Source organism: Balaenoptera ricei, chromosome 20, assembly GCF_028023285.1.
Source record: "Balaenoptera ricei isolate mBalRic1 chromosome 20, mBalRic1.hap2, whole genome shotgun sequence".
Classification (NCBI taxonomy): domain Eukaryota; kingdom Metazoa; phylum Chordata; class Mammalia; order Artiodactyla; family Balaenopteridae; genus Balaenoptera; species Balaenoptera ricei.
The window spans coordinates 42,111,081-42,137,553 of record NC_082658.1 but is presented as its reverse complement, the minus strand read 5'-3'; the positions used below and the strand labels follow the sequence as shown (position 1 = coordinate 42,137,553).

Here is a 26,473-nt window from a genome sequence, read left to right as displayed (position 1 = left end):
AAATGTAGTACTGTTCCTCCTCCACCAAAGAAATTTAAATGTATTCCTCATCTTCTGTGGTCCCTTTCTGTTTTATTTACGTGGACATCTAAGCTTGGATTATTGTATTGGTAGTAGATACATGCTTTTGTCCCCATAACCTAGTAATACGAGAATTAGTAGAAAGAGGGGAGGAGAGGTGAGACTAGTAAACGTGAATAGGACTGATGTACATGTGACCAGTGGGTAGAATTTTTGTGGACTTAAGGATTTTTAAAGATGATTTGTAAGTTCTCTACTCCTCGGTTTTTCTGGTTGAGTTAATTCTAGGAATCAGAGAACAATAGGACTATTCTTAGAGCCTCTCTACCCCACGAGCAATTAATTGCCTTGCTGCTGCATATTTGTGTTTTTTGGAGACTATAGTACCTTTTTTTGCTCCTGTGCTTTTCTTCCTTGTCCCTTTGTGGAATTGGCATTCTTGGTACCTTAATTCCCTCATTTCTTCTTGGAGGAAAAAAAAACTATAGATCTTCACTGCTATTTTTTATTTCATGGTTCGGAATGAAGGGAAACTATCTACCTCACATCTTGGTTAACAACAGTGCCACTCACTCAGTTATCTGCCTAGCTGGCTAACTCTCGAGGATATAACATTTTTTAGAATAGCCACTTAAAAAAATATGTAATCACAGGGAGAGTTCATTACCTTTGCTACCCTAGAATGGCTAGATGGTGGGGAAGCCAGAAAATGCATTTGAAAGGAGAAAACAATAACAGCGCAATGTAATATTTCAACTTCTCCAAGTGATAGGTTTCGGCAAATAAGTGATATTATCTATGGCAACCTGCTGATTTTCTTTTTCTCAGTCGGAAAAGGGAAGAAATCTCTGACTAATTAGATTTTTTTCTTTAAATTTTGATAAAAGGATTGCTAATTCTCATTTGGATAAAGCCAAGACTTTCTGGCAGAAAAGGGTAATGATAAGGGTGTGGAAAAATCTGTCAGTTTGGACCTAAAATGGAGTAAAATTTGCCTTTTTAGGAAGCTAGTTATGGTGAGTTTTCACTTTATTATGATTACCTTTTTAAGGACTTAACAGTTTTTATGCACTAAAAATAGACCAAAGTCCAGAATCCTTGGAGCTGCAGAAGAGTAATGATCGTCCAAGACTGTCGCTGGGTTTCTTAAATTCTAATTTGTAAGATATAGGGGCTCGGCTTGCTCCTTTTGCGGAGTGATTGTAAGTAACGCTTGCCTTAAGAATCTCATTATTGGAACACGGAGCCATATTTCCTCTGAGAATTCTGGAGTAGCTTTGAGCTGGGGCTGTTCATTTCTCAAGTAATCACGCTGGTGTGATGGAGAGAGAAAATGGCAGCTGTTCGGAGCTCAGGCCTTCAATTTTCTTCAGAGTCCAGTCACTCAAGTGTGTAATTACACGGGGGGTGCTGCAGGGGCGTTGGGCCCTGTCAGAGAACTGGTCTGAGGCTTTGCTTTCTGCTTTTGCCAGTCAGGACAGGCAGACGCCAATGGGACTCTGACTTGCTGCTGTTCTTTTTTTTCCCCACCTTGTCATCCCGATTACTTCTTACCTGTATGGATAGTACCCAAACTTTCTTTGCAACAGTCTGAGCTCTTTGGAGAAAAGAGCTGTTTGTTAGTGTTTGGGTTTAGATGAATAGGATGGGGAGGGGTAGGGGGAGAGGGAAGGAGGGAGGAGGGAGGGGAAGGGGAGAGATGAGGGGGAGGAGAGAGAGGAGGAGGAGGAGGAGGAGGAGGAGGAGGAGGAAGGTTGAAGATGTGGACCAGAAAGATGGATTTGTCCTTTTCTTTATTTTGGCATTTCACATTTATCTTTAAAAAACAAAGGAAAACTTCGTAAACATCTCTAGCCTTTTTTATCATTAAATTGCATTTGAAATATCAGTTATTTTGCCCTCATCTCAGAGATTTGGAAATCAAGAAGTTAACTGCTATGCTTGAGCTGAGGGCCAGCTAGCAGTGACTTAGGGAGCAGGAATGAAGGCTGGAAAAGTGCTCCTTTCTGATCTGCCTTCTTTGGCAATGGTCAGGTCCTCCACCCCACATCTGCATTAATGGTGGTAGCTGGGAAAAGCCATTTTAGTTGTTTGGATTACTCTTTCTGTAGTTCTTACTCTCTTTTGTGGATAACAACTGGATATGGTAGCATTCGATTCCCCCGGCTGTGTTCTCTGTTAGTTCCCCTTTCTTTGCTTACCTTGGCTTCCGGATCAATGTTATGTGCCCAGCATTCCAATCTCTGCTTTCTAGAAGTGGGACTGTTGATGGTGTGCTTTGCTGAACTAGATGATGATTTCTGGGGCTTTGGAACCTAGGGGGAGGGAATCAAGAAAATCAGGCTTCTGTGAATCAGTGTTGCAGGATGTGGGCTGCTCCGAGGAAGCCTTCCTCCCCTCCGGGTGTTAGCATAACTTGCCTACTGGTAACTTGCCTCATAGACTCTCCAGCAAATTTCTTCTAATCTTTTGCTGTATCTGGAGAGCAAAATGTCAAGTAAAATGTTAAAGTCCTGTCAAGTTTTCTCTATCTGGAGGAACATTGTGCCACATTGAAAACAAAGTCAGTAAGTTTATTTTTTGAAAGTTCTTCTTATTTCTTAATTTTATAGGAAAAAGCTTAGAACATTGTTTAAGTTTACTTAAGAGATATTTAAGGGACTCTTTAGCCAAACTGAGCAATTTTGTATCAATAAAAAGTATCAACATTCTTACAGCTGTCTAGATGGCAAAGTATGTATCCTATAGCCACCTTGATTCTGAGTGGTCTTCCCCTCACTACTTCTATCTTATTTCTGGTGTGGTCCACACGAATGTAGTATAATCCATGCTTCCTTAGGAGTAATGCCGTGCCTGTGAGCCTCTGATTTGGTTCAGACAGGGAGCATTTAAAGTGCCTATCAGGGGCTTCCCTGGTGGCGCAGTGGTTAAGAATCCGCCTGCCAGTGCAGGGGACACGGGTTCTAGCCCTGGTCCGGGAAGATCCTACATGCCGTGGAGCAACTCAGCCCGTACGCCACAACCACTGAGCCGGCGCTCTAGGGCCCGTGCGACACAACTACTGAGCTTGTGTGCCACAACTACTGAAGCCTGCGTGCCTAGAGCCCGTGCTCCACAACAGGAGAAGCCACCACAATGAGAAGCTGGCGCACCACAATGAAGAGTAGCCCCCGCTCGCCGCAACTAGAGAAAGCCCGCGTGCAGCAATGAAGAGCCAACACAGCCAAAAATAAATAAAATAAATAAATAAATAAATAAAATGCCTATCAGCCCCTTCCCTTTTCCTCCCAACATAACTGCAAATAATTTTGTTCAACGTATAAATAATGGAGAAAAGTCCCAGTAAACCCATGTTTACTGAATAAGGGTTATATTAACATTTCTTGTTTAATCTGTCCCACAACATCCTTGGAAGGTCAGAAATTCTAGCTGTGACTGGAAGAAGCTGCCAGTCCGTTTTTGATATTGGGATTGGTGCCTCATCCAGCTGAACAGTAGTTAATGTCTTGAGAATATTAGCCATTACGTCACATTCTTTTCATTTTGAATTGCCTTCAAATCTTAGGATGCTAAGATCAAGTTGGCTATACTGGGCTCTCCTGGCAGTCAGCTACATAACTTTGGCTACGGTTTTGACACTGAAGCATGCTTGTTATATTTCTGCAAATCTGAACTACTCCTTGTGGTTAGCCCATCTAGGTTAAGAATGAAAACAAGAAATAACTGTGTGGTACCAATCTTAACCATTATTGAATAATTTTCACTTTGGCTTGCAGATTTATGCAGCTAATCCCCAAATCAGGAGGTAGGCTCATTAAATGAACCTGCCTCTATACACTGAGGAAACATAGGCTGACACCATCACCATTTAATGTTACTGTTACAAAATGTTCACCAGAGTTAGACGGTGATGTTGGGCTGTCCAGTTGCCCAAAGGACATCTGTCTCTAGGCCAGAGGGCTGTAAACTTCCTCTTGGATGCTTGTATCTTAGGGTGGGTAGTTCTGATGAATGGAATCATCTTCCATCCCTGGTGGTTTCTTTCACAACTTGAACACTGTGTTCAGGTCAAGGACAGGAGAGGGTTGAGAAGGTTACACTACACACAATTTTGTATTGCACATCTTTTCCTAAGTACTAATGATGACAATAGAGAAAATAATATTTGAATGGGAAATTTCCAAGTCAGGATAATTTATTGGAAGTAGTGGTTTATTCATACTGTGTTTGATATTTCACATGTCAAAAAGGTTAGGTTTCTGTACTTTATCACAAGGAGTCCAGGAGGATTGTCAGTTGGTGATCGTGAACGAATAATTACTTCCCTATTATTTTTTCTAGTCTCCATAGTTCACTTTTCTTACAGAAAAGAAGCTTCTCTACCCCCTTTCTCACTTCCTCCCTCTCATAATGGAAGGATGAAATGAAAAAGTTTTTTTTTTTTAAGTAGTTGTGTGTGTGTGTTTTAGTTAGAATGTGATCTGTAATTAGGCAAGATGGTAACTCCATTTTTATTTATTTATTTATTTACTTATTTACTTATTTACTTATTTATTTTAATTTAATCTCAAAAGGTAAACCTGGGTTTCCTTTCAAGGGAAACCAGTCCATATCACATCTGATATAGGTTGGGTAGGTGGCTAGTGTTCTTATTTTGTTGTGTTGGCTTTTGCTGTTAATGTTGAGACTTTAGTCTGACTATTTGCAGAGCAGCTGAGTTCTGTTACCCAGGACATCTCTTAGGTTTTTGAACCTCTCAATGGGTCCATTCTGATGACTGAAGTAAGTACCTCAGAAAAGAGTATATTTTCTCTATTACGAACATTAGGTAAAGAGGGATTTAGGTAGGAAAAGCTTATCATGGTTTCCCTACCCACTGTTATCTACCTATTCTTTCCTTCCGTCTTGTTATGGCCTTGTCGCTGGTGATTTGATTTGATTTTTTTTTTTAACATATATATCATCATCCCATTTCTTTTCTTTTTTTAAAACTATATTTATTTTTGGCTGCATTGGATCTTTGTTGCTGCACACAGGTTTTTCTCTAGTTGCAGCGAGCAGGGCCTACTCTTTGTTGTGGTGCGCTGCTGGTGATTTTATTAAAATTCTATTTTGCTCATAAGTTCTCAATAAAAGATGAGACTTGGGTGCATTTTCTCCCTCCTCTTTGCTTTTTCCCCGGGATGGGAGGAATAGGTCCTTCAGTCTGTGACTACGTGCTCAGCCGAGCCCTGGATTTATAATCACTTTCTTCTTCCACTCAGATGAGTGACTCTCCTGCAGTAAACAGGTGAAAACAATACTTGCACTTCCTTAACTATAAATACCATCATGTGGTTTACGACTCTGGAGCACACCTCTGGTTGTGGATTGGGGAACCAGAAAGTATTTCCTGCTTTAAAATGTTTGAGAAGCTGTCTTTCCAGCATACCAGTGTTGAGTACTCCAAAACTGTTTACCCTGTGATGTGGAAAGTGGTAGGGGGTTGTAGAAAAAGCATTTAGGGGAATGTATATTTGCCCCCAAAGCCAAAAGCCCCACATTTCTATTTGTACTGCGCTGGTAAAGGACTGTAAGGAGTATCCCTGAGACGGGGAGGGTTAAAGATGAAGTGGAGATTGCTCAAGAAAAAGACTGATAATCCAGGAAGGAGAAAGATTAAAAGGCAGCAACAGGAAGCCTTTTGGGATCTGGTTGTCTTTCATGTCCTATTCAATAGTGGGGTGGGGGAGAATAAAAATTCACTAAAATATAAAGGCAGTTATTTCAAACTCCAAGTAGAGGGAACTATGCGATGTGGTATTAAGAACTACTATTACAGATAGCTCTGTAAATTTCAAAAAGGACATTTATAAAAGTGCATCTGCAGTTTTTTCAGCTTAGATGAGAATTACATGGATAATGGATGAATTTAGGGAATAAACTGATACTGCCCTGGAGAAGAAATATTTTTCCCAAAATATGACAGAGGTTTTTTTCTTAAAATTTTTAAATTCTTTGGAGACAAAGGACCCAAGTCTGAATTACACCATGGATTGTATAGTAGGAGCTTGGTTTTTCCCTCTAATCCATCTAAGGATTCACCATGTTTAGGTATCATGGAATGATTCTTGGTACAGCAAGAGGATAAATGATTTGGGGTATAGAATTGTCAGAATATGAGATGGTGTTTTTATTTAGCGTGTGTTTATAAATGAATAATTTGTGCTTATGTTTCTGTTTTGCACCCTACTGGGATGCTGAACATATGGTTTGTGGAATGAAAACCACCAGGAGTGTTTCCTTTTGCCTTATTCTGCCTTCTTTCCAAAAGTGGGAGAGGGAACAGGAAAGCTTTTAGTCCCTATATTATTTAAAACCTCTTAAAACTTTGAGACATCCTTTGTTATTTCTTACCCAGAATCCCTTGACCCGTTTTAATGGTCTCTAATGATTTCTATTGCATGTTTAAAGTCTAGTGTTGATTTATAAAGAAATACATTAGGAATTTAGAATCTGAACGGCTGAGGAATTTGGGCTTCTCCTTGGCAGCAGCTTCCTCTGGGATCTCTCTCTCTCTCTCTTTTTTTTTTTTAAATTTTTTTTGGCCCTGCGGCATGTGAGATCTTAGTTCCCTGACCAGGGATTGAACCCGCGCCCCCTGTATTGGAATCGTGGAGTCTTAGCCACTGGACCGCCAGGGAAGTACCCCTCTGGGATCTCTTTACTACACTGTTTAGGATAAAGGTAACAGGACATTTGCATCTTAGTAATCTAGCTCTGTTTACTTTGTTTTTATTCCCTTTTCCCATTTCAAAGTTCTCTCCACCTCAGTTCTTTTTAACATGGATATGTATGTTCTTTGTCACATTAACAATTAGGATCAGTTGTGTGGCCGGGACCCCACTCTCACTGACGAGCTGCTGAATATCCTCACGGAGCTAACTCAACTCAGTAAGACCACCAATGCTAAGGTGGCGCTCCGAGCACGCCAGGTAAGGACATGTGTTGGCTGTCCAGAGGGAGGAATGATGGTTTTCATAGACTGGGCAGTCCTGGATGCAATGAGCTCTTCCTCCAGCACCTTCCAAAGGTCATACAATTTCCCATGTATGTCTCATTGCCCTCAGAACAAACTCTCACGTGGTATATGTTTTTTAAAGAGAAAGGAAAAGATTAACGTTAAGTTTCTTTAAAACAGGAACCCTCTAGAAGCTAACACAACATTGTAAAGCAACTATACTCCAATAAAAATTAATTAAAAAAATAGAAGCCCTCTCCCCATTATAAAATCCTGTTATTATTCCCTACCCTTCCTAGTAAACCAGGGTCACGTGGAGGAAAGGAAACTGAGGGAAAGCAATAGGTTTAATATTTACTTTCCAAAGGGAGCTTAGAAGCAGGTGAAAACTTTTAAGTGTATAGGAAAAAATCAAGTGTGGAAAGCAAGAAGATAATGAAATGAATCTTAGGTGCTAGCAATCAGCACAACCCCAGAGCAGCCCAGTTTCACCCTGTAGTCTTCATTTCCATTCCAAAAGGTTTCAGCAGGGAAGCCAGGAGTTGGCACTCCCTTTGTGTTCCAGCCGCACGGGCATCGACAAGGAAGCAGCATTTGAAGCTGTTCAGTGACCTTCTGCTTTCTCTACAGTTGTATCCATGTCACTGAATTACTCAAAGTTATTGAACCTCTCAGTGACCTGCTGAGGGTATTCAGGTCCTACCGTGTCCCTGTTTGTTTGTGACACTGCTTTCACTCTCCCTGCCCGTCACATGCATTGGTGTCACATCCTGACACCTTCTGCTTGGTACTGAGTACCTGGACTGTCGGAGCAGCTTTTCCTAGTCTTTCCCCTTCAGAGTTGCAAAAGGCTAGCTCTGCTGCATCCACCTTCCCCACAGCTGTTCCCTGCCAGACCTGATTCCCAATTAACAGCTACTCATGCAGTCCCCAGGACGAGCAGCTCTGCAATGGTAAATCACATGCACTGATGGAACTTGATTGAAGCTGTTTTTTCTCCCTCCCCTCCCTCTGCCCCCATGGGAAATTGCTCACAAGCAAATCATGGTGAGAGTCAACTGAGATGCAGTATTTGGCGGCATTGGCTTTATGTTACAGGGCCCAGAAGTTGTTTTACTTGGTCTCTGTTTTAATCTTTGATGCCTGCATTTACAGATTTATATTTATTGCTTTTGTATCAGAGCTGCCTAATAGGAGCCTAGAATAATCACTCCCTCAGGAACTTACGCCTCTTATTTTGCTCTCACTCTAGGTTCTTATTGCCTCCCATTTGCCATCATATGAGCTTCGCCATAACCAAGTAGAGTCTATCTTCCTATCAGCTATTGACATGTACGGACATCAGTTTTGCATTGAGAACCTGCAGGTATACATTATAGCCCTTTTCTGCCACTCTGCACTCTTGTCCCCTTTATTCCCAAGCATAGTTTAAGTAATCAGTCAGTCAATTTTGATTTTCTGTGTAATGAAGTTTCATACCTTGAATTTCTAAAATGATTTATACTTTTTTTTTTTCATAAAATACTGTTAGAATTGTGGCTTAGCTTAAAAATTGAATAGGCCTGCCTTGATAGAAGTGTCCTAATGAAGTCTTCACCTCTTGTGCTTTTATCTAGAAGGTATTCTAGGACAGAATGAAGTGGTAGCACTGGTTGATTTCTGATATTTGAATCAGATGTATAAATAGGTAGTTGTTAGTCTTCTACAGGCAAAGCTACTTAAATAATCATTTAATTTTATTTTAATGCTTACTATTAAGCTTCATACAGAGCCAATTTTATAAAAGAATATTGGCTAATTTTACAGCTAATTCAAAGAACCTTGACTTATTTTTTAAACAACACCATTTTGTCAGGAATGGCTTTATATTTTTCTACTTGGAAATAATGATAATATTATTATCCCTAGCCAAGGGAATCTTCAGGGTTTCTATCAGATTTCGTTCTGGGGAAACTAAAGAGGGGGGAAGGATGTTTTTGTCTATTTGGTTCATAGTTGAAATAGAGGGTTCAAATCTATGGCTTACCATATTGGAGTAGTGAGACAATATATTAAAAGTTAAGTACGGATATGTGTCAGAAAGGATAATAATAGCCATAAACACTTATATTAGCATATAATTAATGTACTGTTAATGCATTAGTCTAAGAATTTTACGTATATTAACTCTTCAACAGCCCTGTGAGGATAGGTATTCTTATTTTCCCCATTTTGTAGCTGAGGAAGCTGAGGCAGAGAGAAGGTAAGATCGTACATGACCTTCATAGACAAAATTCTTAAGTTTCACTAAATGCTTCAAATGCTAAATATTGTCCATTGGAATTGTTCTCTTATGGATGTAATGGTTTAAGCTTGTCTTTGTACCTTCCAGAAACTCATCTTGTCCGAAACGTCAATTTTCGATGTCCTACCAAACTTCTTCTATCACAGCAACCAGGTCGTGAGGATGGCAGCTCTGGAGGCAGGTTCTCACAGTAACGTGACATGACCTTTTCCTCAGTTTCTGGCTTGACTCCTTTTGTCCATTTGGCTATTGTTATCAGTCCTTTTTCTTTGGCCTTAACGTTGGTTCTCAAGAGTAGAGAACCTTTCTCTTTTCCTCTGAAACAAATGGTCTTGCTTTTACTCAAGTGTGTCAACTCAACTAATCACCAGTTTCTGGGCTCCAATCACAGGAAAATAGCTGCTAGCATTTTTCAATTCTACTTACCAGGTATTTGAATTCTTCCATTTCATAATGATTAGGATTCCCTGTTAATACAATAAGTGAAAAAATATGTGGCTGATCAGAACAGTACCATTTTGTGATTTGGGCCAAATAAAATGGATTTTAGTTATATTCTGAATTGTCAAGTAGTTCTTATGAACTATTTTGGCATGAGAAGGAAAGTAATAACATTTAATGAACTGTGTTTTAGGTGCTTTATTTTTCTCATTTAATCCTACAATTACTTCATGAAGTAGAAGAAAGTGAGCCTCTGAGAGGTTAAGTGACTTGCCCAAATTCACATGGATAGTAAGTGGAAGAGTTTGCATTTGAACCCAGGTCAATCTGACTCATGACTTTTCTGTTTCCACTATAGCACACTACCTCATTAAGCACAAAAATTGCAGGCCCCAAATACTGCTGTAATGTTGCCAAGTAGATGTTTTTTTTGAAGATGAGGAAAAGGAGTGTCTTCAATGATTTTATGTGATATGATACCACTACAGTCCTTTGCGAGCTCTTTTGGGTTACTTTTTATTTGTATTCTGTGGGGAGACTGTAATATATGCTACTCAGTAAATATCAAAATTTGAAAATATCTAAGTGTTCTACAGTGCTTTTATGCCATTTAATGCAGAGTTTCCTGACGTACCTCACATGCTGATGTGTCTCATTTTATGTGCATGGCAAATTAGCTGTGAAGTACATGAGGTTGGACTGATGGGTTTTCCTGAGACGTAGCCTGTTGCTGTTTCTTTGAGTCAAGTTAGTGTATCTGAGATATTATATGTCAAATTATGCCTTCCTGATTTTGCCTAGGGTTTGGGGGATATAAACACTGTAAAATCGATTTGGGCCAGTGGGAAAACAAAACAAAGATACAAGATAGTGAAAGAGACTGTACTTCAACTGTTTTTGTCTTCTATCTTCACTCCTCAGGTAGCCCAGAATCAGCACCTCTCATTTTTCTCCCTGTTTGCTTTTTTAAAAAATTAATTAATTAAATAATTAATTTATGGCTGTGTTGGGTCTTTGTTGCTGCGCGCGGGCATTGAGTGAGGCTACTCTTCGCTGCGGTGCGCGGGCTTCTTATTGCGGTGGCTTCTCTTGTTGCCGAGCACAGGCTTCAGTAGTTGTGGCTCGGGGCTCTAGAGCGCAGGCTCAGTGGTTGTGGTGCACGGGCTTAGTTGCTCCGCGGCATGTGGGATCTTTCCAGACCAGGGCTCGAACCCATGTCCCCTGCATTGGCAGGCGGATTCTTAACCACTGTGCCACCAGGGAAGTCCCTCTCCCTGTTTGCTTTTATTTTCTGTTGAAATCATCATGTGTAATGAGTTAATAGTCATGGTTCTATATACTCTTGTGCTAACTGATCAAACCTTCTCTCGAATTTAGGTCAGCGTGAAGGGTTTATAGCACACCTAGAGGTGTCCAGCAGAGGAAGGCTAGCTTTGTTTCCATTTATAGTCATGGGTATAGTTTTAAGACTCCAGCTTTATTAATTAAAGCAAGGTATGTATGTATGGGGCTTTGGGACTTGTCACCACAGACCACCTTCTTCTGCATCAGACACCTCTTTTCAAGACTGTCTTTTTCCTGGGCTAACCATCTTTTAGTTTCTGTTTTTAAAGTGTATTTACTGAGGATTACTTTTTAACCAGGTGTATGTTCGAAGGGCTTATATTGCCTATGAGCTTAACAGTGTACAACACCGCCAGCTTAAGGACAACACCTGCGTGGTGGAATTCCAGTTCATGCTGCCCACATCTCATCCAAACAGGTGAGTTTGAGCTGGTGTGTGCACCTGAGCCAACCAGAGCTCTATCAGGAGAGTTAAAGGGAGGGTGGGGGTGGGTAATGTGTGTGACCATTATGTACGGTTTTTTAAGCTAGAAATGTAGAGCAGAAAATGAACATGTTTAAACCATGAGAAGAAGAGCCTCTTGGTGTCCATTTCTTTTTTTATTTTTTTGATCTTTGATCTGGAGAGATAAAGTATGGTCTAATTAAGATAGAAGTTTAGGATTACTCCATTCATTTTCTTTTTTTAGAAATTTATTTATTTATTTATTTATGGCTGTGTTGGATCTTCATTGCGTTGCACAGGCTTCTCATTGTAGTGGCTTCTCCTGTTGTGGAGCATGGGCTCTAGGCACATGGGCTTCAGTAGTTGTGGCACACAGGCTCAGTAGTTGTGGTGCACGGGCTTAGTTGCTCCACAGCATGTGGATCTTCCCGGACTAGGGATTGAACCTGTGTCCCCTGCACTGGCAAGCGGATTCTTAACCACTGCGCCACCAGGGAAGTCCCTCCGTTCATTTTTATTGATACTTGTATTCTGTCACTGAGGAGGCATAGTTCTTTCTTTTCTAAGTTGGAAAGAATTTACTGGCATTTTACTTGCTGGAATTTGGCAGAAAATCACTTTTTTTTAGCAGTTTAAATCAATGGAATATAAGCATATTTTGGGTGGAGTGCTTTTCTTTTCTATATGTTTGCTGTAGGTTAAGGTTATACCAGAGTCAATTTCATTATCTCCCTAAAAACAGACACATGAAGTGAGCAGTTGAAACTCAGTTTTTAAAAATCACACTTCAGAAAGCAAACATAAATTCAAGTAAATTACTTAAGCCATGTTAATTCCACTAATTTTCCCTTCCTAAGCCCTTTAAAAAAATACAAACGTACATATGTAAATTTGTTTCCAGTTCAACAGTAATACCAAAGTATTGCTTTGGTTTTAAGACAAAAATACTCTCTTGTAATCTCATTTATTTTTAAAGTTTTCTGAGGCAGTGAAAACTTAGGAATTTCACCCACACGTATGTTCATCTCCTCCCGTATTTTCATTCTTTTCAGTAATATCACAGGAAATATAAATAACCACAGCCAATCTTAAGCTGCCCTCCTCCATTTCTGCTTTATGGCCTTTGGTTCTTCACTTTTTATTTCAAAGTACTATGTCTTTGGGGATCCTTAGTTATAGACAACAGAAATGGTTTTGTTCCAAATTGCCACTTCACCCAAAGCAATAGAAACTCTTCCTACCTAGAGACAAAGAAGTGTGTGCTGAGACTTGCGGCCACTGGATGCCACTGTTGATCCAGCAGAGGTCAGCAGATGAGCAGTAGCATCTTCAGAAAAAGTACTTGTCTTCTTTGTCTGAGAAGGTCCTTTCACTTCCCTACCTCGAAAATACCTTATGGCTGGCAGAGAAAAGCATATATCCTTGATTTAGCAAGCATCTCTCGGTACATTTTTGCCTCCATGGATTTCAGAATCTCATTTTCTAGAAACGAATGGCTGTCCTTCAGTGAGCGGCGAGGTACTCATGGCACACGTGGGCTCGGCACTCAGGCTTCCTTTTTTTCCTGCGTTCCTTGAATAATTGTAGAGAACTACATGCTATACTTAATGCTCTTTATAATTCTCGGAACATTCTCCTTTTCTTCCTGCTTTCTACTACCTCATCCCTTGGGGCAGTGATTTGTAGTCAGGCCACAGAGCTGCTTGTGATTTCCTTCCTTCCCTCATTGCTCCCCTTGCCTTTCTGAATTGCTCTCCCTGTCCTACTTTTAAATTTGGGGATCTGTGTCCAGTTTGGTGAGGGAAAGTCAATTGGAAAATGAGAGACATGCTTCTTAACTGTTTGTTAAGAAATGTTATTCACCTTTCCATCTCAAGGGTGTTGAACCTTGGTTATTCCTGATATGGTTTCAAAACTTGTATACCTGTCCCTCCCAACAACTGAGGTGTACACATTCCTCTGGATAAAGACCAGACCTGAACAGAACAGTAATCCTGTCATCTTTCTAAAGTCTTTCTTGGTTGTGTGTATACAGAATTATAAACTGCTGGATTATTATTATTATTGATGTAGACGTAAAGGTGAAGATAGGGAAAATAAAGGAGGAAAGAGAAAATAATCTTTGTGAAACCCAGAAAACCATTAAAGTTGCTTTAACGCTTTTTAGGTCTAAAATCCTTTTGTTAGTTTAGGAATAGAAGATGTATTATCAGATTTAATTACAGAATGCTATGTTTAATTTTAGAGCATGGCTTATTCAGTTACTACAGATTTGCTACTTGAATTTAGTTTTGTAAGATTTTATATTTTCTTATAAATGTTTTTGTTACAATTTGGAGTTATGACCTTATCCTGACACCAGTTGGTGTACTGCAGTTCAATTCTGACACTTAACCACCTGGAGTTAGATCAGATGCCACAAGTTAAGGGCTCAGTTCTTCACAAAACTGCCTCTACTTCAGATGTGGCCACAAATTGGGTTCCCAGACCACCCACACTTCTGACCAACCGGCTACAAATTTGGGGGTTCCCATGACCCCTTCAGGTTCAATAATTCACTAGAACAACTTAACAGAACTCAGCAAAACACTATACTTAACTAACGATCATAGTTTTTTTAATAAAAGATACTGATCAGGACAGACAAGTGAAGAGATACATAGAGTAAGGTCTAGGGGGGTGGGTCCTGAACACAGAGTTCTTTCCCTGTGGAATCAGGGTACCTCGTCCTCCCGGCATATCAATGTGTTCACCAACCAAGAAGTTCCATTGAGCTTCAGTGTCCAGAGTTTCTATCAGGGATTCATTACAATGTCACGATTCATTGACTCATTGGCCACATGATTAAACTCACTCTCCAGCTTGTCTTCCCTCCCCAGAGGTCCAGCTGACCCTGTAATCACATGGTTGGTCTTCCTAGTGAGTACCCCCTGTCCTGAGTTATCTCTTAGCATAAACTCAGGTGTGATCCAAGGGGCTCATGAATAATGAAGGCACTTCTACTACTTGAGAAATTCCAAGAATTTAGAGTCTCTCTCCCAGGAACCAGGGACAAAGGCCAAATTCTTTATTATATCATAGGCCTGCAACCCTTACAGAAGAATTCTAAGATATCTTAATTTTAGCTAGTTTTGAGTCAAGTTCCAACTTTTTTTCTAACCTCAGTACTTCTGTTCTTTTCTGTTCTTACTGTTTTGAACAAGCAGGCCATAAGCATTATTGTTTCTAATTCTACAGAAACAAATTACAGGAGACTGTCTACCAGTGTTTATTCCACTCTCAGTTCCTGTAAGGCTCAAGGACACAGTTATGTCCACTAACCTCTAGATCAGTGATTCTCAGAATTATCTGCAAAGTATTTTAAAAATACACATATGGGTTCCTGGCTCTTAAGATTCTGATTAATTTTGAACCAGAGTCCAGGGGACCACTTTTTTTTTTTTTCAGGGGACCACTTTTTGAAAAAGCTTCTCTGATAATTCTGTTGACCATCTACAATTGAGAATCACTACTACTAGACCAGCACTGTCCCATAGAAATATAATGCAAGCCACATATGTAATTTAAAATTTTCTAATGACCATATTTAATAGGAAACAGACAAAATTACTTTTAATAACATTTTATTTAACCCATTGTATCCAAAATACCTTTTTTTTTTTGTTTTTGGCCGCGCTGCATGGCAGGTGGGATCTTAGTTCCCCAACCAGGGATTGAACTCCCACCCCCTGCAGTGGAAGCATGGAGTCCTAACCACTGGACTGCCAGGGAAGTCCCTCAAAATACCATTTTAATACGTAATAAAAAGTTATTAATCAGATATTTTCCATTCTTTTTACAAAGTCTTTGAAATTTAGAGTGTGTTCTCTACTTCCAGCATGTCTCAATACAGGCTAGCCATATTGCCAGCACTTCCTAGCCACAGAGACAGCTCAACCAACTGTAGACCAAGAATTAATTAGGACAGTCACACTGAGTCCTCTTTGTTTTATGTTAATGGTAGTATCCCTAGGAGAGATTTTTGTTTTCTTTTTACAAACTTTTATTCTTATGTTGCTTATTCTTAGTAGTTACAGCAATCATCCACTTCTGATACTGTAGATATACTACAGTGTTTTACACATGCTTTAAAAATTGTTCAGTGAGAACAGAGAACAGGCATATGAATACACATATTCTACATATCTAATGCTAAACAGAATTTTATATTTCCCCAATATTATATTTGGGCTTCACAAACCAAAAATTCTTGGGGGAGAAAACACATACATTCTATAACCAGTTTTTGCATTTTCTTCCCTGGTACTTGGTCTTCCCATTTCTAGCCAGACATTCTTTTTTTTTTTTTTTTTTTTTTAATGTTTATTTATTTATTTATTTGACTGTGTCGGGTCTTAGCTGCAGCGTGCGATCTCTTCGTTGCTGCGCACGGGCTTCTCTCTAATTGTGGTGCATGGGCTCTAGAGCGCACGGGCTTAGTTGTCCTGCAGCATGTGGGATCTTAGTTCCCCGATCAGGGATCAAACCCGCGTCCCCTGCATTGGAAGGCGGATCCTTTTTTTTTTCTTTTTCTACATTTATTCTTTTTTTTTTTTTTTTAACATCTTTATTGGAGTATAATTGCTTTACAATGTGTTAGTTTCTGCTTTATAACAAAGTGAATCAGCTATACATATACATATATCCCCATATCTCCTCCCTCTTGCGTCTCCCTCCCACCCTCCCTATCCCACCCCTCTAGGTTGTCACAGAGCACCGAGCTGATCTCCCTGTGCTATGCGGCTGCTTCCCACTAGCTATCTGTTTTACATTTGGTAGTATTTATAAGTCCATGCCACTCTCTCACTTCATCCCAGCTTACCCTTCCCCCTCCCCGTGTCCTCAAGTCCATTCGGAAGGCGGATTCTTAACCACTGGACCACCAGGGAAGTCCCCAGACATTCATTTGAAGTAGACTAAACTTGTCCAGCAAGTCCTTGGGAGTATCTTTCTAAGCTGTATTATCAAAGCAAGACTACAGTCTCTTGTTGTGTATGGGGTCATCTAGTGGAATTCTATTCCTGTGGTTTGTTTTTGACTAGTGATTTAGCCCCCGTGGGTTGGGATGAAACATGGCTCTTTGTCTGCAAACTGACAACAGCAGAGTATTTTTTCAGGAAAATGCCTTAGATGCCACTTGGATTGAAGACCGTGTCCCATTTGCACGTTTTGATTTTTAGAGAAGCAGGCAAAACACAAGCAGCTGCCATTGCAAATAAGTGGAGCAGCCTCTGAGAAGGGAGAAGAAACCCCCTTTTTAGCACATTTGGGCAATTAGTACGTGGCCAACATGTTTGGTACCTTTTTGTTTAAATTCATTGTGGGACTTTGTATTGCTTGACATTTTCTTATACTTAAAAATTTTTTTTAAATTTTATTGTGGAAAGAACACTTAACATGAGATCTACCCTCCTAAATTTTTAAGTGTACAATATATTATTGTTGATTTTAGGTACAACGTTGTACAGCAGATCTCTGGTGCTTATTCATCTTGTGGACTGAAACTTTTGTTTGACATTTAGTTACTCTGTGTTTCAGTATAATTTGACTGTTTTTTTCTAATACTCCTCACAATATTTAAAAAAAAAAAAAAAAAAGGCAGCAGATGACTAAACAGTTTCTTACCTCTGTGACTTTCTCATCATCCTTCTTGCTAGGCAGGCTTCAGCCAAGGTATGTTATCTACTTCCTGACCTTCTATGTAAGACTTTCAAATTTTTTATGGGAACTGTAGTTGCAACTTATTTGGCGTCCTTAGGTCTTATTCACCAGAGGATCCAGATATTAGAGCTTTACTAAAGGAAGCTCCTGGCCTAGATATACCCTTCTTAAATTCCTTTCACTTGAACAGCAGCTGCACTTGACTTAAGCATAGTAGGAAACCTATATATATATTTATATATGGAGCACCTATATATATGGGAAATGTGTGGATTTTTTTTCCTTCTTTATCTTCTTAGCATATAAGGACTATGTCCTATTGCATGTGAATTTTTTTGAGGGGAGGGGATTTTTGCTGTCATTTTTTAAAGATAGCCAGTTAGCAATTGTCCTTAGAGGAGAAATGGGGGAGTTTCTTCAGTCTTTTTCTTGGTGCAGGAGTAGTCAGGATAGCTGGTCTGCACTAAGAGAACATTTTATTATTATTCAGACTTTTAGGACTTAATTCTTTTGTCTAAGATTCCATCAGGCCAGCTCTTTAGTGAGTTCAACCAGTATTTTACATGGATTAATCCTGGAGCTCAGACTGTTATCATTCAGCATTCCTTTTTCTCTGTCTTCTTCCAGCAGGCTCAGGGTTTAGAGCCCGAGGTGTGTGTGTCTTTTTTCTCATTCTGAAACCCTAGTTTTAGCACTCTCTGGTGCTGGTGATGGAAAAGCTTGTTACACTAAAGCCTCTTCCTGAATGTATTTTTGACGATTCATCAAATCGTTTGACATTCACGATTTTACTTAGCTTTGGACATATTAAGTAACTCAGAATAATCTGGAAACAAGTTCTTTAGTCAGCCTATGTATTTGACCTTCTAAAATATTTATACAAACATATGTAAAGTCTATTATCCCATAAACTCTGTGGCTATGCATATGGCTGTGCATATTACGACATTCTGGGAGTATGAAATTTAAAACTCCAAATGATTTTCGTAAGTAATACATATTAGTGAACATAGTTCATTTTTTTAAACTTTTAATCTGTGATGCAAATAAGAAGCACCACAATTGATGCAGAAGATGGAAGTCCATTTTGATGTATATTTCTGTACATACATGATGGGTGAAGACTTGGATTGGTGTTTATTTCCACCTATTTCTTACATGGAAATCCATACTTTAGTTAATTTGAGTTGCACTGCACTTTCTCTGCTATTTGCTCCTTGTGAATTTGGCCCTCTGTGTTATAATGTTTTAATTCAAGCATTTTCCTCTTCTCCTGTCTCACATCCAGAAGAGGTCGGCCGTGTTCTCCCCTGATAGCACATGTTTTGGCCATGACTGAGTTTTGGCTGCTTGGCACCTTCAGAGTTTAGCTGTCAGTGGGTGGCCTCTGGACCTTCTTTTCATGAAGAAGGTTGTGAGGAAGTTTAGAAATCAGAAGCCTTCTATGGGGCTAATCAGCAGCCCATTGTCATTCTTGAGGATTCTGATCATCTTTGACACCCAGATATTAGACCCTTCTTTGGCTCGTTCTGTGACACTCGAAAGTCATCCAACTTGCAGCATTTTTTTTAGCAGTGGGAGCACTTGGTTGTAGTTAGCAGGCCAGAATCACCTATAAATAAATAAAACTCTACAGTGCTTGCTTCCTTTATGCAGGGTAGTCTGCTGATAAGATGCAAGCATCTGGCATAAGAGAAGATTTCAGCAGGTTTAAGTGCTTTCCTGTATCCATGGCTCAGCTTCTGGTCTCTGCTGTGTTATTTTGGCACTCTAGCCTTGGAAGATTGGAGAGTCGAGTTTAAAACTCTCAATATATCATTAGGGTAGCCCAAGGTCCCTTCTTGTCAAGGAAGACTAGCTGATTCCAGGGGGAAGGAAAAGAAGAATCTAGGGCACCTGTAAATCCCTGTAGTTTTGTGCTGTGGGTTTGTAGCTAATTATATAGCAGGCAATAGTAATATGTTGTAGCTCTCTTGGCATACTTGTTTCAGTAAGAGCAAAATCTTCCAGCAGAGCCAAGAAGGGGCTTTAAAGGGGCTGCAAATGAATGAAGCAACGATCGTTTTATTGTAAACGAAAGCTCTGCAGTGGAGTCCGGGCATCTGAACTGCAAGGAGGTGGTGGGGGAGATGCCAATAGAAATACATGGTTCAGATGTGTTTTACAGCTCTTGATTTGGATTCTCCTGCAGAAACATAGTCTCTCAAGGAGACCACCACTGGTCACAGCCAGTCAAATTGCTCTTTCTCCTATGGTACTGCTGTTAGTGACTGCTAGTGGGTTATTCAGCCGACCTCTTCTGATTCTGCTTTGCTGCCTGATTTCAAAAGATTTGCCCTATCCTGGCTCTCAGTCACAGCTTGATGTAACCACTGCTTGTTTGCATGCATCCCCATCTTTTTCATATAGGGTCTTTTTTTTCCCTTCCAGTTAGAAGGCAAAAGAATCAGGAGCATTTTTATATGATAAAAGATTTATGTAGGGCCAGCTAGAATCAAGAAAAATGAAATTCAGCTGGAAGGGATGGTAAAAGGCTCAGAGAACTTGTGACTGCCAGAGAAGTTGGTGTTCCTTAAATAAAGAGGGTTCAGCCGGCAGGCAGCAACTCTGACTTCGCTTTCATATTGAAGCAGGCTCTCCAGCCATTCTAGACAGGCAGGTCAGTAAAATCAGAGGTGACTTAATGCCGAGCACCTCAGAATTCAAAGGATTTCTCTTGTCCTTTTTAAAATTTAGTCTATATTGATGTGGAATGCTAGCCTCAGGAGCTGAGATGAGAAAATGCCAGGTCTAGATTCTGGTTTTATGACACCATATTTCGCAGTGTCCTTGGAAAGCTTCCCCTTTGGTTTCTCAGTTACCACATCTGTAAAATGGAGCTAATCTACTGGAAGGAAAATGATTGTAATATTTTTCACCACATTGTGAATGAAGATTCATCATCGTAAGTGCTCTGAAGAGCCTAAACAGGTGTCTTACAAATGAATTTATACTCCTTTTTTGTATTTGAAAATGCAATTGATTGCCTTATCAGAGATTGAGAAATTTGATTATTTTTGTGTGATGAGTATGCAGTGAAATGTGGCAGATTTTATTTTATTTTTAGCTATAGAAGTGGGATATTTGACTCATACAACCTCTATGTTAGTTGGTTATTTTTGTGCAGACCACTGAGCTAGCTTTCTACTGTATCACAAGAGTGTGCAGTATGCCACATCGGTCATTTTCTTAAATTGATCAAATAGCCCCTGTATAGAGTTACAAAATATATAGATGATTGTTATGGACATGGCTAAGTATTTACCTGGTAGTAGAGAGTTTAACCTTCCTTCTCTGCTCGTCTCCCTGACAGACCCACAGAATCTTATTCTATTGATACCAAAGGGGATAAGCTGACTCTAAACTTACCTCTTATGTGATTGATTTGAGGCCAGTCCTTTAAAAACTGGAAATGTTGGGAGTTTTGTTCTTATCCCATACTGTGTAGATGGTGCATGATTCCTATAACAAAGCAGCAGGGGGCTTCCCGTGAGAGCTTGAGGATTGCTGATGGAGAAAGGCTGGCTTTTTGTTAGTGGTGTTCTTTTCAATTCAGGCCTTTTTCTGCTGAAAACTTGGCCCTCATCCTGTGAAGACTCCCTAAGGGATTAGAGTAGTCACAGAAGCAGTGAGACCATTTTATTAGTGTAAAAAATTGGTTAACAGTTGAGAGAGATTATACTGGTTTCTAAATTCGAGAAACCTGGATGGAAGGCGCCTGAGATTGCTTTGGTTGTAGGGTTCTTCTCTCTGAACTGAGGCTTATAGTTTAGAGACTGTGCAGGTGGCCCTTTTCTTTAGACTCCTTTTTATATCTTAAAAGGAAGACTTTCCTATATTTTCATTAGCATTTACTGTTAGTTTTCTGCTTCTGCTCTAGAACCTGTGTGTACTTTTTGTTTGTTGATGAGGGCCAAGTGCATTATAACTAAGGACCTCTTGTAAAATGAAACTCATTCCCCTGAATGAGAGGCTCAAAGACTCCAAACAGCAAAGGTGCGGGTTTTTGCACTCGGAGGTGGCTCTTGCTGCCTTATGAATTTGCTCTGGGATACAGGTTTGATGCAAAGAGCATTGCTACTCACAAATCACACGAGGTATACAGTTTGTGTGCAGCGATATGTCACAGCTCTTTATTTATATGGCCGGCTCAGTCTGTTCTGCTCCTTTCACTGCCATGGAAAGTGCATCATTTTCCTCCCACTCTCCTCCTTCCACATACCATCAGCACCACCCACTATGTTCTGCCCATTAAGTCCCCTGTGTGCCAGAAAACCCCAACAATGATTAAACGCTGATAAAAGAGTGTTAGAAGGTTAGGATAATCAACCCATCAACCCCCTTACAGGACTCCTAAATTGTGGGTGGTAAGTATAACTTTTCCCTTTTAACATTGAAAATAAGGGTTTGATTTTTTTTTTTTTTTCAGTTGAGGAAATGACTGAGGTCAAATTAAAGGGGGGAAAATAAAGCATTGGTGTCAAAGACCAAAGAGAATGCAGGAGACTTGCTTTTCACTTTCCATTCTTATCCTAGTCTTTCTTTCACGATTTGGAAATATTCTTTCTCAGGAAATTCTAGGGCTAGCCAAATTTGGGTTAAGGTTTTATTTATGGAAGGCCTAGAGATTTTAAGCTTACAGCAATTTTTAAAAGTCATTATTGCCCTAAATTCATTTCACTTAAAAAATATTAATTAATTCATTTTTAACAGTCTATACCACTCTTGTCATAGAATCATTAATCATCACATTCCTGCATGCTTTTCAGTTCCTTTAAGCTCCTATGGCACAGAGTACACTCCTTTCCTATACCACCTCCTACCCCCATCCCAGCCCAGTCAGTCTACAGGAGGAAGAACAGGGTTAAAGAGAGTTAGAAAAGGGAACTGGGAACCCAGATGCCTGGCTTCTTTTCTCTAGAGGAGAGTTTGTAGGTTCATCACACATCCTAGAAAATCAATTAAGGTGGGAGAGGCTGTGGAATCAACTTCTCTGAACCTCCTTATTGCATTTTTAGTAAAATAGGAACAAGTTAAGAAGATTCTCTAGGAATTTTGTCGAGAATTATATTTCTTGTTGAAGCTTAAGATAATATACCATATTATACAGCTTTAATTTTCATGAGCCTGTGGTTTATCCTCTGAATTATTATTTTGTAATAGAGCTATAAAAAAAACTCCATGGTAAATACATTTTAACCCTTTCCATCAACAGCTGCTGTGGTGAGGTAGGTCAGGAGGCATGCCTCTTTGGAGGCACCCGGGGGGTTGAAGGGTAATGAGCACTTAATTATGTCTGCCGAATGCCAGAGCTGCCAAACTGGGGCTCCTCACGACTGGTCTGTATCTGCTCCGACAATTCTTTTATTATGGCTTTCACTAACCTATCAATAACTAACTGTGGTTGTTTAATTACAGAGGGAACATCCCCACGCTAAACAGGTACCGTATATTTAGTTTTTTTTTGTTTTTTGTTTTTTCTCCAATTAAAAGCACCTTTTAGGAAAATTAGGGAAAAAAATAACACTACATTTGACAAGCTAACATGTTATCTTTCTGCTAGGGAGTCCTGAGCTCCCCTTTGGACATACTAAACTATTTTTTCTGTTTGGAAAACATGTCTTCAGCTTTTCTTCAGCCATTCAAAAAGCAATGCTTGAAAAGCCTCAGTATGGAACAGCTCCCGTCTAGCTGTGTACAATAGGGGAATCCTCTGCCCCGATGTTCAGCTTTGCTGTAAACATCTTATTTTGCTAAGTTCTCTGTTTGGGACTTTCAGAGGAGAAACCCTTACGGTTACTCCTATCCTGGCAAATTGTTCATCAGTTTCTCAATTTATAGTTTCTCTAATTTGCTTCTCCTTTTAGAGGAACACACACGCAGAAATAGCTGATCTCATGTTTTATCAGTTTGTTAGCTATTTTTCTATAAAGTGTTATGATGCTATGAAAGTCAAGTTTTATTTCAGACCTGTAATGAGATTACATTGGAAAAGTGTATCTGAAGTTTTGATGTGTGTAGCCCTGTGCAACGTTTCCAGACCAGTAGAACACAAGTGATATTTTAATATTTTGAGTTCCTTCTGCTCCTGAGCCAAGCAAGGCAACACAATGCAAGTTTGAGAGGATAGCAGTTCTGACTGGAATCCGCCAAGTGCTTAAAGCCGTAACACGCTGGTGCTGACGTCTTTGTAGATGATCAGTTATTTGTTGAAATATTTATAGGCTTATGTTTATTTTGTCCCTCTCCCTTTAAATATTAAGTAATCAAAACTGTGTATAGCTTTTGGCATCCAATTTGGATGGGGAGAGGAAAGGGAGTGTTTTGTTTGGTCCTCTCGTCTGCTCTTGAAGAGTGGGCTTGCTTCACTCCTGCTTGCCTTTAGCTGTCCTGGTCCAAGAGCATAGCAGTGGGGGAAACTGAAATGTGGGTATTTCCGATGGGGTTCAGTTGAGTGAAAAAGATTCTTAACCCCATGTCTGCCACAAACATAGACTGTTAGCGTCTTCAGAGGGGTTCCCTTTAAGGGTTATCTGGATTCTCTTTCCTGTCTAATGCCAGGCAGGAGGAAAAGATACAATGCCTCACAAACTTGCTCCTTTACTAAATATATTTGGTGATCCTAGAAAAGGCTGATAGCACTTCTGAGTTCATACAGCTCTGAATCCCCATTTCTAGTGAGCACCATTGCTTGATGTGTGTTTCATTTGTCGGTTTCATTCATGGTATCAATGGTGTCCTCTCCCACTCTACCTTCTAGTCCCTGGTACTGTCAAAAGTGGTAGTACTTTTTCATAGTCATCATTTACCAAAGGAATAAAAACCGGGAGTGTCAGTCTCTGATGGTCTGTGTGAGCAGCACTCCCATTGTGTAAAAAATTCCATTGCCTTTTATAATTACAGTTTGCAATAGAGTACGGCATGTACCCAGATCTCTAGCCCACCTTGCTGGCTCTCTTCCCCCCTGCAACACTGCAGGCAGTGCACTTCAAGGAGATTTTTGAGCAGCTCCCCGAAGTTCAAGTGCCATTGCCTTGCTCTGAACGTGCTTCGGATCAGTATGCCAGTAACATGTCGGGCAAGTCCTGCAGGCATCCTTTAGTTTGGTCCTTCCTAACAGGCTGTCCTGATTGACTGGGCATCACAAACACTTTACAGTAGTATCTCTCAGTACATACTGTGAGGTGCATCAAGGAATATCCAGATTCATTACGTTTTTAGATTGAACAAATCAGTTCTCTTTGAGCATTTCCATTTACACTTGTTTGTCATGCTTACACATACTTTGAAACCCATGCTCTGCCCTTTTGTATCTTGCTGGGTTTCATTAAGGGCTTTCAATGAAGATATGTTTACTTTGGTATGGAAATGTGTTTAAATATAAAAAAGGAAATTTTGCAAAACTGTCTCTCTTTCAAAAAGGGAGAAGCTGTAATCCTCATAACTGCGCTCCCCATCAGCCCATTCAAGGAAAAAATAGATACCTCAGTAAAGTTCCTTTTACAGATTGTTACTTGTTTCTCTCTGATGAGTTGTGTTTTTTATAATGATTTACTAAACCATTCCAAATGATGTAGAGTTGTTGTTGACATGCATATATCTATCTGTGAATACTTAATCTATTACAATTCCTAGAGAAAAATGCCTTAAGTGTTGCCTAGTTACAACTCACTTGGCTTGTTTACATCCTTTTAAAAGAGGGGATGTTTTAAGGAAGGGGAAGATGCAGGATGGTTTTTAACCCCTATGTGCTCTTCATTCGTTAGACATGTCATGATGTCATGGTATTAAAACCACCATGATATTCCTGACAGTCCTTAGATTTTTATGTGGAGAAATTTGGGGGGGGGTTGGTAAAAAATATTGTTTGTGTGAGGGGAAATTCCAATGGAAGGGTTAATGTGAATCTAGCAAGACAGCCTTATCTATAGTGGGTAAAAAACCAAACCTGCTCTGCAACCTGACCCTACTTCAGTTTCCTCCCAGCTCCTTTTCCCTGTTGTGACTCTCCCAGCCCTTGTTCCTACTCTCCTTGTCTAATGCACTTGATTGATTTACCATTTAGAATGTCCTTCTCCTCCAACCTCAACCACTATGGCATGACTCATGTAGCTAGTGTCAGCGACGTGCTGCTGGACAACTCATTCACTCCACCGTGTCAGCGGATGGGCGGAATGGTCTCTTTTCGGACTTTTGAAGATTTTGTCAGGTAAGGCACCATGGAACTGTGTCTATACGAGGGGAGCCTTGGGCGTCTCAGATTTCTGCCAAATGAATAGAGGTCCCCTGATTAGCCACGGGCCAGCTAAGGAGATGTAGCCCTTGCGGTATATGCTCTGGGAGAGGTTTAGGTCCTTCCCTTTCCACCTCTGTGCAGACTCTACAAGCCTCTACTTGTTATATGAGCCTGGTCAGAAAAAAAGAAACAAACAAAAACCATCTTTTCCTTAGTAACTAACACAAGAAACTGTCTGCTCTGTGATGAGTGAAATGTCAGGAGGAATTAAACACAGCACTAGAGTGAGCCCCACCAGAGACGATACATCTTTTGATTAAATGCATTCAGCATCTATCTGTTGATGTATACTGATGCATTACCCTAGGGGGAGGGGTAATGACATTGGTCTCTCACTGCTCGAGTCCCAGGCTCTCTCTGTTACTTTAAGACCGATGATGACAGCAGCACTGCTCATATCTTACATATGAAAGAAACAAAACCAAAAAGCTTCAGATCATTCTTTTTTAAAAAGAAAAAATATATATGGTTTATTCAAGTTTAAACAATCCATCCTCCTAATTTCTGCCACTTGGTGAAATTTTGCATGTCACCTCTAGCCACTGGTGATTCTATTCAGTTGACAATTGAGTGCAGGGTAGGATAGATTATTGTTTTAGACAGAGCTGGCAATGGCAGCGTTAGTTTCCTGCCACTTAGATTTTCTGCCACTTGGGTTTTCATCGTGGGTGTTTCTTTGGTATTTTTCAGGATCTTTGATGAAGTGATGGGCTGCTTCTGTGATTCCCCACCCCAAAGCCCCACGTTCCCTGAGGCAGGTCACACATCTCTATATGATGAAGACAAGGTATAGTGTCCCCTTTGGGAGACTGCTTTGCTCCTTCAGATACAGGATTTGTACTATATACTCTCTTTCTGATTGTAGAACATTGTAGGGAAGAATTCATCTTTTTACCCTACTTG

The 26,473-nt window shown here is 40.0% G+C and overlaps 1 protein-coding gene across 7 annotated transcripts in view; it reads left to right on the top strand.

Annotated features, from left to right (window-relative positions):
- Positions 1-26,473, top strand: part of ACACA (acetyl-CoA carboxylase alpha) — a 266,475-nt gene that overhangs the window by 131,560 nt on the left and 108,442 nt on the right. For 6 of the 7 annotated variants that reach the window (XM_059908197.1, XM_059908199.1, XM_059908200.1 and 3 more), the window contains 7 exons: positions 6,882-6,995; positions 8,274-8,387; positions 9,393-9,482; positions 11,390-11,508; positions 22,693-22,716; positions 25,340-25,483; positions 26,261-26,357. In XM_059908197.1, coding sequence (XP_059764180.1) covers positions 6,882-6,995; positions 8,274-8,387; positions 9,393-9,482; positions 11,390-11,508; positions 22,693-22,716; positions 25,340-25,483; positions 26,261-26,357 — 702 coding nt within the window. The remainder of the gene's footprint in view (positions 1-6,881; positions 6,996-8,273; positions 8,388-9,392; positions 9,483-11,389; positions 11,509-22,692; positions 22,717-25,339; positions 25,484-26,260; positions 26,358-26,473) is intronic. The other variant, XM_059908198.1, reaches the window with a different exon arrangement.